General features: G+C 42.2%; 1 protein-coding gene across 1 annotated transcript; it reads right to left on the reverse strand.

Annotated features, from left to right (window-relative positions):
* Positions 1-3,402: 3,402 nt before the first annotated feature.
* LOC130370350 (cornifelin homolog) lies at positions 3,403-9,487 on the reverse strand. Its single transcript, XM_056576097.1, has 4 exons — positions 9,396-9,487; positions 6,677-6,802; positions 5,031-5,188; positions 3,403-4,759 (listed from the first exon to the last, which is right to left on the reverse strand). Exons 2-4 carry the CDS (start codon positions 6,798-6,800, stop codon positions 4,577-4,579), a joined length of 465 nt encoding a protein of 154 aa, XP_056432072.1. The 5' UTR covers positions 6,801-6,802; positions 9,396-9,487; the 3' UTR covers positions 3,403-4,576.
* Positions 9,488-12,074: the final 2,587 nt, after the last annotated feature.

Genomic DNA, 12,074 nt, shown 5'->3' on the forward strand with positions numbered 1-12,074 from the left:
ATTTCCTGTTGGAAAAATAAACAGTTCACATTAGAGATGCGCTCTCTTTAGCGTAGCGTACAGTCATTGGCTATACATCATACATCAGTTGCTGCCCCCACCCTTTGGAATTCACTCCCCTCCCACATCAAAGTCTCTCCAACCCTCTCTTCTTTCAAATCTGCCCTCAAAACATACCTTTTCAGACTAGCCTTCCCCACCTAACTCCCACCTTATTCTTCATGTTTAACCTCTGTTTTTCTTTTATTCCAGGTTGTATTACATAGTTTTGATAGGGCAATATGTAAAGCGTCTTTGAGTACCATATTAAGCGCTATATAAATTTCATTTATTATTTATTATTATTATTATTATTATTATTATCATGTACTGTCCTACTTCGGCGCTACTGGCCCATATCATCTAATCTAATACATATCAAAACACATGCTCTCAATAACAACACATCTTATAATACACATTAATCATATACACGTGCAATAGACCTGCTACTCTTAGCACATTACTCAGTATCTCTTCTTCAGTTAGTCTAACTACCAATGCTAGGCACCTAAATACATGTTCACTTTACTATTACAGGGCCCACAGGTAAGTATAAGCATGTAACCTCAATTATGAAAATACTGTCTCTTCTAAGTGTAGAATTAACTCTTTAAACATACTGTAAGTAAAGGTAAACATAAATGCATGAAGTCAAATGACCTAGAGCATTACAATAACATTACTCCAGACTGAATAACCTGGTCTTATTACTCGAATTAATCACTGTTTAACTGCTTTCATGTTGTTAAACCTTTATGAATTATACCTATGCACTGCCTTAACCTAATATAACTCTTCTTCAACCCACTGTCAGCACCTGTATTATTCTCACAATAGGCCTACTCTCGAAACTAAAAAAAAACTGTTCCTTTAACTCCATATGATATACGTCACCACACCCGCACTTGGAACTCGGCACAGAGATGGCGATCTCTCTGCTCCACTTCACCACTTTTTTTCAAGGCGAGGATAAAAGCATAGAAAGAGGTGAAAACCACTATAAGTCGGGGCATGTGGAGAGTTTTAGTTATGTGCCATCTCTATGTGCCATCTCTGTGCCGAGTTCCAAGTGCGGGTGTGGTGACGTATATCATATGCGTCGAGAGCAGCGAAGAGCTGTAGTTCATAATGCGGCCTCACATAAAACCTAAAATTATCAAAGTTCTTCACGAAACTTTTTAGTTTTCTTTGCATGAAAAATGATCATTTAAATCCAAAAACAACATATGTGTAATCCAGGGCATATAAAGACTGGGACCAGAAAATAATTATTTTCTCTCCATTGACACCCATTCATATTTTTCGATCTCATAGGTCCCATGAGCCCCACCCGAAGGGGCGGGACTTCGCCACTCCATAGACCTTTATGGTTGATTAGGTCAGGGTCCTTGATGGTTGATTTGCTCAGGGTCCTTGATGGTTTATGAGGTCATGTCCAATCCTTTGATATTATAAACAATTTCTGTCCATCCGTCTCAGCTTCGGTCCTAACGCTGTTCGTGATTAAACTGAGGCCTCCTGCTCTAAATCTACTCCTAAATGCGGTGGTTGACATATGACTGAAGGACGGTCAAGGCCGTACCTACCATTGAGGACACCGAGGTCATGTCCTCGGTATTTTTTCCTAAAGTTTCGTTTCTTTGATAACGGCGCTAAGGGCAATTAAAACGTGTTAATCCGCTGGTCCACCACTAGGTGGCACACAACTGCTATTGCCAATACGACATCAGTCTCCAGATGTGGATATCATTTGTGCTTATGATGAAGGAAGGAAAGTGGTTGAAATGATGAGAGATTCATTGCCATGTACAAACAAGCAGCGGAGATGGCCGGTACCATTGGTGTTACCCCAACGAAGAAGAGGATTACCGTGAAGCAGCATCATGCAATTCTATCCTAATATTAAATACATCCTTTGCATTTACCTCACATTGCCAGTGACCACATTCTCGTGAGAGGTATTTTTTGGCTCTACGCCGCCTCAAAACCCTGGTTAAGATCCGGTATGGGGGATGATAAGCTTTCTGGCCTTGCTCTAATGGATGTGCATAGAAAAATTCCCCTGGATCCCATGAAAGTCCTCCAGAGATGGGCTGCATCTGTCCAAAGAAGAATTGACACTTGTTTTGATAAGAGGTAAGACTTATTGTAAGATATGTTATTACTGTACATGTTACCTATATGCATTCTTTAATTATCACCAGTTTTGAGTAAACTGAATTGGTATTGGTTAAATGTGTATCCAAGCAACTCTTTATATCATTGCAGAACTGAGCAGGATCTCCCCCTTTATCATCTCTTTGTCTCTCATTCCCCACAACACTTAATGTAGATACAGATCATCTTAGTTGTAGTTTTTTGTGAGGCAGAAACACCACACACACGCACACACACACAAAGACACACACACACACACACACACACACACACACACACACACACTCAAAAAAATATTTAAGCCCAAAAGTTAAAATGTATGCATTTCAATTACATGACAATTTTCCATCTATTTTGATCACATAACTCCAATGTAAAAAATGACATTTCAATCCATGTTTATTAATCATGTTCATTCAACATGAATAAATTAGATAAACTCAACATTAATCAATTAAATTGGACTTACTCAGGTATTATGCATAAACCCAATGTATTTGGTTAGATTACATGAACATGATTAATAAAGATGGATTGAAATGTCATTTTTTACATTGGAGTTATGTGATCAAAATAGATGGAAAATTGTCATGTAATTGAAATGCATACATTTTAACTTTTGGGCTTAAATAGTCTTCACTGTACCTCAGTTTTCGTATTCTGCTGAAATTCAGCTATCACTGTTTACAAAAACACAAGTTAAATATCATTTTGCGAAGAAATAAGAAGGTAGGACATACATTAGAGCAATTATCCATATTTATTACGACAACAAGGAGCCTGGAAAGGAATTTGGAAAATAAATAAAAAACAAATACATTTATTGACAGTTGTACACATTAGTAGATTAGGAGATTGATCCAGAGGCAACTGTTAGTGTGATCTGAAGAGCACTAAATTACAAGAATAACGCTGAGCTCAAATTAGGTCGTCATCATCAAACCTGCAGAAAAAAAATAAAGGGTGGAAGGGACAGATTAGCTGATCAATATTTTAGTAGAGAAAACCCAACAAAAAATGCCACTAATACTTACTATTAAGAGGTTGCCCTGGTTTTCACAAAGTAAATCCAAAGAGAGAATACCTGAATATGAAAATTGAGGAAAAGTAGGCTATAAGTGACAATTCACACGAGACGATAAATGTAAGTCCATGGGCATGAACCCCCCCCCCCCCCCCCCCCCCCCAACAGCCGTCATTACCAACTCTCGTCCAAAACTGTGGTAATATGGCATCTTTGGACGTTTTAATACATTTGGAGATGGCAAAGTATAGCATATATTCGAACTGTGTTTTATCAAAACAACCACGTTTTCATAGATTACCAGTACACTCCCGACAACAGGCTCTCACTCCCTACTCAACGGCTGGACGTGTACGGTCGGCAACCACTCCCTCGATTGCACCTTAACGGCCAGGAGCCAGTCAATCGCGGGGACATGCGAAATACGATAGCTAGCTAAATGCTTTGGCAGACCCAATGTCGTAGTGCTAGCCACCTGACGTAAACCATGCCTAAATGCTAAGGGCACAAGCCGTTGCACAACATAAGCCAAGGGATTTGCGATACCATTGTGAAAGCAATAGCATATGTATGGTGTTTCATGACTATTTTCCTAGCCAGGTTACCCAGCTAGTTAGCTAAATAGTTAGCTAGTGCTAGTTACAGTGCTAGATAACTCGCCTAAATGAATAAAGAAACGCTTATATTCAGTAACATTCTATTCTAATGTTCCCCATTAAACATGTGGACATCTAATAAATAATCGGTTTCTAGTTAACTTAAACGGATAAAAAGCTTACCAAACTCGGTCCATTCATCAGCACGAGGTCTATTCGGGAATGAAAGAGTGGTGTGCCCGCGTGCTTCAGGTGGATCCAATGAATTCCAGTGAAACGATTAAATAGACTTAATGTGAATAAATCAGATTTAATTTCCTATTGAACTGGTTTATGTTGTATTTAATGAATATGGATGAATATAATATATGATGTATTTACTTTAAACAGGTTTAATTTAAATGTTAAGCTTAAAGTTTATTATGGCAAAAAATCATTTTTTTGAGTGCACACACACACACACACACACACACACACACACACACACACACACACACACAGTTATACTTAGTTTTTATTTATTTTATGATTGCAGCAACACACTCATACAAAGACACACACTACACAACAGTTTTGCCTAAAATAAATGTTTCATCAGCAACACAGTACTTATGTGTTGCTGTTTTTTCGGGGGGGAAAATATTTTTAGATTTTTTAATGTAATGCAAAACTAAAAGTTTTAGTACTGGTGAATGCATGTTTTGTACAATACAATTGCACACCTTATTATCAAGTATAAAGCCTTGGGTCCTGCCTATTATTGTGGGGGACCGTAGCCTTGGACAGGGTAATATGCCGGAGGATTCGAGGTGACCTGCACGGTGGTGGAGGAGATGACCTGTGTGTGACGGCACCGGCGTTCCTTGAGTTCCCGTGCCAGCTGACAGTATGAGCATATGCCGCAGAACGTGACGATACAACAGTCGTCACAAATGGAGCCCTGTGGTGGGGAATAGAGAAGACGCAAACTAATTATTGATTCATTAATAATTAATTGATATTGTCTTTGATTTCATGGATAAACCCTATTTAATCTGTTTGGGAAAGTTTGAGTGAGTGAGTGAGTGAGGGGGGATAAGTGTGTATCACCCCTTTTCCAACCACAGGGGTTGTAAGAAAAAATGACTGTTATTGTGATATTTTGGATAACAATAAAGGAAATCAGGTGAGTTGTTGTTGTTGCATCGTAATTATTGTTGGGGCCCACTTGCCTTTATGCGGTAGCGCTCTCTCACGGAGATCCGGAGGCCCAGGGCCACGGCTGGCACTATGCCGCTCCAATACTCCAGCAGGGGGAGACACAGACCCTCGCCGTGGTCTGCGCTGACCTTACAGGGCAGGACGCACGGGCACCAAAATCCAAGGCAGCCTGCACGGTGCGCCACAGTTGAGACAGGTATTATTATTTTGACAAAGCACGGTTGACTACTTTCTGATTGATCAATCATTCCCCACGGGCATGCATTACTTTTCAATACCAGGACTCCTCTCCCCATTAAAATGTCAAAATCCTACATTAAAATCAGAACTACCCACCAGATGTTGTTTGAAAACCCTAAAACACTATTCTCAAAGCACAGCGGGAGAATATTTGAGCTGAATGTTAGTAACTGAGGTACAAGCAGAGTAAAGCACTGAGCCTCCCCCTGCCACCTCAGGGTTGGTCAGCCACTTCCACTTCAGCAGTTTATTCATTACTGAGGGGACAAGAAGATAGACTCATTTTGGGTGTTTGACTCCGAGCTCAAAGGTTCTGGGTTCGAGCCCGACATCCACAGTCAACCTGTAGTCTTCCCTAAGCAAGTGTCAAGTTATTGTCTTGTCAAGTTGACAAACCATTCACATAGACCTCTGAAGAATAAGTCTTGCCTCGAGGATCCGGTTCCATCGGTCAAATGTCAATGGGAAATAACATTGTGTTTTTGAATGATCGTACATAACAAACTCTGTAGGTGGCGCAGAGGTAATTTGCGCGCGCGCAAAGATCATTTGCGCGCTCGCAGTTAATATCTACGCGTGTGGAATAATATAATACGCCCGAATGCATCTTTTATCACATTAGTGAATTATGGCACTAATGTGTCGCCATGCTGCAAAGACTACTCCCCCATCCGTCAGACACGCCTTCCCATGTCCGTTGACTGACGGTGCAGTGGGCACGAGGCGTACATTGGTATAATGAGCGCATACCACAGCCTGTCGTGATCTATTGCTTAATAATGCAATGATTAACATTCCATACTGCTTGCCAGCATGATAATAACATTTATGTAAACAGATTTTGAATATTTTGATTGGCTGCATTAAAATATTAGCAGACATTAAACCAAGGATACTTACAATTTAGCTACCTTTAGTTAAGTAGTCTACCCTTAGATCAATAGCTGCTATTTATTGTAGATTAATGCAGCAAATCAAAACATACAAATACATATTTAGTCATGCCCAGCTCAATCAAATCAAATAGACTGTTGACAACATTGTTTAATATGTTCAGATAATTATGAGACATATTCTGAATTATATGATGTATCTTAGGGTGCACTCACACTATGTGTGTGTGTGTGTGGGGGGGGGGGGGGGGGGGGGGGGCTCCATAACTGAATTCTGTCAGGGAGCTCAGAATTCCTAGGGACGTCCCTGTGTGCGATCATTGAAAAACCCCATGTTATTTCCCATTGACATTTGTCGGATGGAACCAGGAGCCTCGGAGGCGGGACTTATTCTTCAGAGGTCTATTGCAGGTAACAAATATAAGAATCCGATTGGCCGAGACGTATAGAGTAAGCTTTCTCATTGGTGGACTGCAGAGACTGGGGATGGTATTGAGTCAGTGGTAATAGAAACAGATACCCACATATCTCCATGTCGTCACAGCAGCTGCACAAGCTGGATGACCACATCTCCCTCCCCGGCTCGAAAGCCGAGGTCACCACCACACGGGGCTGGTTGGTCATCACCTGTTGTTGGATCATCGCCATGGCTACGGACGGACAGACACAGACAGGGAAAGAGAAAGATGATAAGAGGGTGATAGACAGATGTAAAACATGGGATGAGAGAGTATGAGAGTGTTTTACCACAAGGTGTTATGAGAGTCGTCTTGAGATATGAAACCAAAGCTGGGGCATGAGTTTCGGAGGAAATTAGGCTTTTTGAAACTTGCCTCAGATGGTTTAATGGGGAACCTATGAATTGTGGGTTTCTTGTTTACCTACTAGGTACTGCTTTCCGTGAACAGGGTGGTACAGTCATAACACCACACAAAAATCTCACAAATATAAATCCAAATCCAAATCTTGAAATCCTAAAACTAATACTTTATTGTAGATGAATGAATGAAGCAGCTCGAGTTAAATCTGGAACAAGTGAAGCCCCTTTTTTAGCAGCCAGTTGTTGGCAAATTGTACCAACGATATATTTAAATGCATCAGCACACACCCTCAGACCACCCAAGACCAAGATCCGCACCATGGGCATCAGGCTTTCCCCGCTGCTGTCCCAAGACTATGGAACGCCCTCCCTGACCACCTGAAGCCCCCACAGACTACAGCTGTTTTTAAAAAAAACTTGCGACTTATCATTTTTAAAAAGCCTTTTGCTAATTTCCCTTTTTCTGTTTATGCATTATATGTTTAAAGGGGACTTATTATGCTTTTTCGACTTTTATGACCTACAAACGTTTTTAGAATGATTGATAGTCATGTTTAACCATACTAAAGTGTCAAATGATGACGTTCATGCATTTCGATGTATTCCCTGCTGACAGTCTGGGGTGGCTGTGCAGAGCGCTAAACACTCGGGACAACAACATTTGCGATTCATTTGTTCACATTTCCGGGAAATCATCTACGTAGAGGCACTCCTGCCTCGCCCCCATATGCCTGGTCCAATCTGCCCGCGCGCGTGCTTCAAGGAAGGTAACCAATCAGGGCGAAAAGGGCGAAACCGAGCGTTGACAGAGAATGCTGAAAGCGCCCAGGTGAGAGGAAGAGTTTCCCGAAAATCGACATCGTTTTTTGTGTATGTTTAAACATGACTATCAATCATTATAACAACGTTTCTAGGTAATAAAAGTCGAAAAGCATAATAGGTCCCCTTTAAACAACACGTTTTATTTATTTTCTCGTCTCTCTGGGCGGCAGTAGCTCAGGTGGTAGAGCGGGTTGGCTGGTAACCTGAAGGTTGTTGGTTCGATCCCCGGCTTCACCAAGCAGAGTGTCGAGGTGTCTTTGACAAAGCACCTAACCCTGACTGAAGTCACGATGTGATGTCGAATGCAGACATCCTGCTGATGCTGGAACAGAGACTTCCAACTATCCAGCAGAAGCGCCCCAAGGCCATGAAATGCGCCGAGTGGGAAAAAATGATGATGATGATGATGCATAAACTCTATAGCACTTTCTGAGATTTCTGAATGTAAAGTGCTCTACAAATTAAATATATTATTATTATTATTATTATTATTATTATTATTATTATTAAATATATCTTAAAACAAAATCTGCATGTCTGGGTTACTTATGGGAGGTAGTGCAAATGTATTGTGGTTAGAGTTTGAATTCATTGGGACTAACTGGTCCGTGGGTTTTTGTGAGACAAAACAACAGTCCAACACAGGCACTCAAAACAAAATCCATATGACTTTTGAATGGTTGAATCCCTCTCTGAACTGTCTCCTCTCGTTATAATACCTGGAATCTTTTTAAATTATTTATTTATCTTCCACTATGGAGGTAATACTATTTATTCACAAGGTTTAGCAAGGATTTTATTTTTATTTTTTTATCTGCCATGTCTAGTGTGGGCTTATGGAGTGTGTGTGTGTGCGTGTGGGCGTGTTTTTGTTCGTATGTACTATTGGGTATGGTCACACCCTGCTGCTCCTCCACGTATGAAGTTCCTAACGGAAAAATATCGTTCTTTGAATTTAAATGAGACTAATGTTATTTGCCTCATATTGGTCAAGCTAATATTGTTTCTGTAGTCATAGCTTTAGATCATTGTGATGGGTGTCTCTGTAAGGACTGTGTCTGTGTGACACAGTCCCACAGACACATCTCATGGGCTCGGCCTCTCAGGTGGTTTGGATGTTAGAGAGCAGGCAGCAGATGTTCGGATAACTACTTTCGTGCATTTATTAATGTATTTCTGAAACCCTGTGAATTCTGCTGCTGCCCGTCTTTGCCTCAATCAAAGAGATTCATTTAAAAAGTTTAATAAAAAAGTTAAAAAAATGAATTATGAGTCAGGTGGTAACAAAAGTACTTTTGACGACAAAGACTTTTGTCGTTGCCTGCATTTACACTTTTTAAAAAAAAAACAGCATTCAACCCAACATTTTACATTTTTTACGTAAATTATTCATCTCAGATCCATGTTAATCTAATATTATTTTTTTATTGATAATCATAATTTATAATGGAAGCACTTGAACTAGCCTTAAGCATATACTTAGAATAAACAATGCAAACAAACTAAAATAATTGCTAAATAATATTTAACCTCGACAATATCAAACACCAAACACGGGAATGAACTACTCCAAATAATATTAATAAAAAATTGTGTCAAACCTGCTTTTGAACGGAGCAAATGTCAGCCTTAATGTGGAGATGCCACTCAGATTGCGCATTTGTCTGAACAAGCAACTGTTTATGTCCCCAGAGTCTATCGTAGCTCTCAGGATGTGGCTTCCCACCTTCAAACATGTTTTTTAGGCTAACACACACACACACACACACACACACACACACACACACACACACACACACACACACACACACACCACACACACACACACACACACACACACACACACACACACACACACACACACACACACACACACAAACACACAAGTCTTGTCGTAGTTGCTGGTTTGTGTTACAGGTATACGAATGAAGCTTGGTTCTTTCTTTTGCAAAACCTTTATTTCCTGTTGGAAATATAAACAGTTCACATTAGAGATGCGCTCTCTTTAGCGTAGTGTACATTCATTGGCTATACTTCATGTACTGTCCTACTTCGGTGCTACTGGTGTCAGTCACTGATGCCCAGCCAACTGTAAGACCTAGAGCGCGCTCTGCTGGTGAAGACGAGTTCGCTCAGCAAATAATGTAAGCCATTCAAAATACCTTGTGATATAAGACAGAACCTGCGTTTAGCTTGTTGACTTTGGTGTAAACATTGAAAGGGGGGGCAAATCCTCCTCTGTCTTTTAAAACACAATGCCACAGTCTCCCCCCAAAAGATGAAATGGCACCTGACATTTCTGTGAACCTTAAGGCATTATCAATGTTTTTAACAAGCCTCACATACCCAAGGCCTCCAAAAGGTATTTGTATGTGTAACCTGATTCTCTGTCAACTTACAGTTTCACACTAAGGACGGCTGGCCTAATCAATCATAACTCAGTACCACAGGTCCCTGTCTCAGCCTCTGGGGTGGTTGTCTTACCATCTCTACCTCCCCATTGTTCAGGGCTTGAGACTCTGCCCCTGACTGACCATGCTCAGGCCTTTCAGGACCCGGGTCAGATCTCTGAGGTTATAGTGGCAAATCCTCTTCGCTCTGTAGTGGCAAATCCTCTTCGCTCTGTGGTGGCAAATCCTCTTCGCTCTGTAGTGGTACATCCTCTCCTTGGTGCTGAGGCTGGAAGGGCTCTGCCAGAGGATCCAGGTGCCTTAGACGCCTCCCCCTGCCAGGTCTGAGATGCCAGTGGAGGTTGCCGGTGTAGTCGTCGTCGTCGTCGTCGTCGTCGTCGTCGTCGTCGTCGTCGTCGTCGTCGTCGGTGTTATCTGGCTCTGGCGGCTGCGATGGTTGATGTCTTGGTCTTGTTCCTTTCTTTGCAGGTCTCTGGGCGTCTTTCTTGGGCTGCAGATTCGTTGCTGATGGCTGGTCAACAGGTAGGTAGTCGCAGGGCGGCAGCAGGTTTCTGTGGACGACCCTGTCCCTTCCTTTCCCATTTTCTGGGCTGATCTGGTAGACGGGGCTGTCATCCGCTTTCCTGTCTTTGACCTTGTACTCTTGGTCCTCCCAGTAGGACTGAATCTCGCCGGGCCCGCCTCTGGGGGTTAGGTTTCGGAGGAGAACTCTGTCGCCTGGCTGAAGGTCTCTTCCCTGCACTTTCCTGTAGGGGTCTAACGACACACGTATTTGTACCGAACCGTCACGGTACAGGCACTTCGGAGCGGTTACAGAGGTGTACCGCGGTACGTAAATGTGGCGTGCATAGCGTTAATATGGCGAATGTAAAGGCTTGTTTTGCGATGCAGAATTTAAAACTTGAATTCCCTTTGAGTTCCTTTTGAACTCACTCTGCAGTACAGCTGCGAATGTATTCCTCAAATTCCAACGGCATCCACGACAGCCCATCAGCATCTGAGTGGTGAGCAGTGAGGAGTCAACCAAATAGCTAGTGTCACAACGGATGTGCTTGCCCACACACACACACACACACACACACACACACACACACACACACACACACACACACACACACACACACACACACACACACACACACACACACACACACACACACACACACACACACACACACACACACACAACCAGGATATTTAACCAGGATGTCTTGTGGGTGTGTGCACCAGAGAACTGCGAGGAGGCTTGTTACAAATAAAGTAAGATCAAAAAGATCATGTTGAGAGAGAGGTTCACTTCCATTTTTGTTTTATTTGATTAATTGTATTTTGTGGAAAGAACACAAACAAAAACAAAAGAACAATTATGCAATTGCTTTTGAGAGAGGTTACCAAGACAACAGGTGACGGCGTGCGAGCTACCGCGTCACGGGCAAGGGCGCGCTTCCACTCCACCATGTATCTACTGATGTATCAGAAACCCAGAGGGGACCCCCTCCCAACGCATCGACTTCGCCTGGCCAGCCTCCCTGCGCCCCACCTCCTCATCTCAGAGTGTGTGTATATGTGTGAGTGGGTCTGTATAGGTGTGTATGCGCTCCGTCCCGTAGGACCCCTCTCAGGCACAGTATAGGCTTCCTTTACCGTTTCATTATCTATTCATTTGTCATTTTGTAATTGATTTATTTCTTGTTCTGGCTACAGAGCTGCTGGAACCCTCCACCACCCCTCCCCCCCAAGCTGAGAATAGGAGGGAGGCCGAAGTGACATGTGACGTAGGAGACTCTTAAGGCGAACGCCAGGACCCCTTATCCCACCCCTAACCGTTTCTTTTAGTGGACCCCTAACCGTTCCGCGCGTGCGCCCTCA

This window comes from Gadus chalcogrammus, chromosome 17 (assembly GCF_026213295.1).
Source record: "Gadus chalcogrammus isolate NIFS_2021 chromosome 17, NIFS_Gcha_1.0, whole genome shotgun sequence".
NCBI classification, from domain to species: Eukaryota; Metazoa; Chordata; class Actinopteri; order Gadiformes; family Gadidae; genus Gadus; species Gadus chalcogrammus.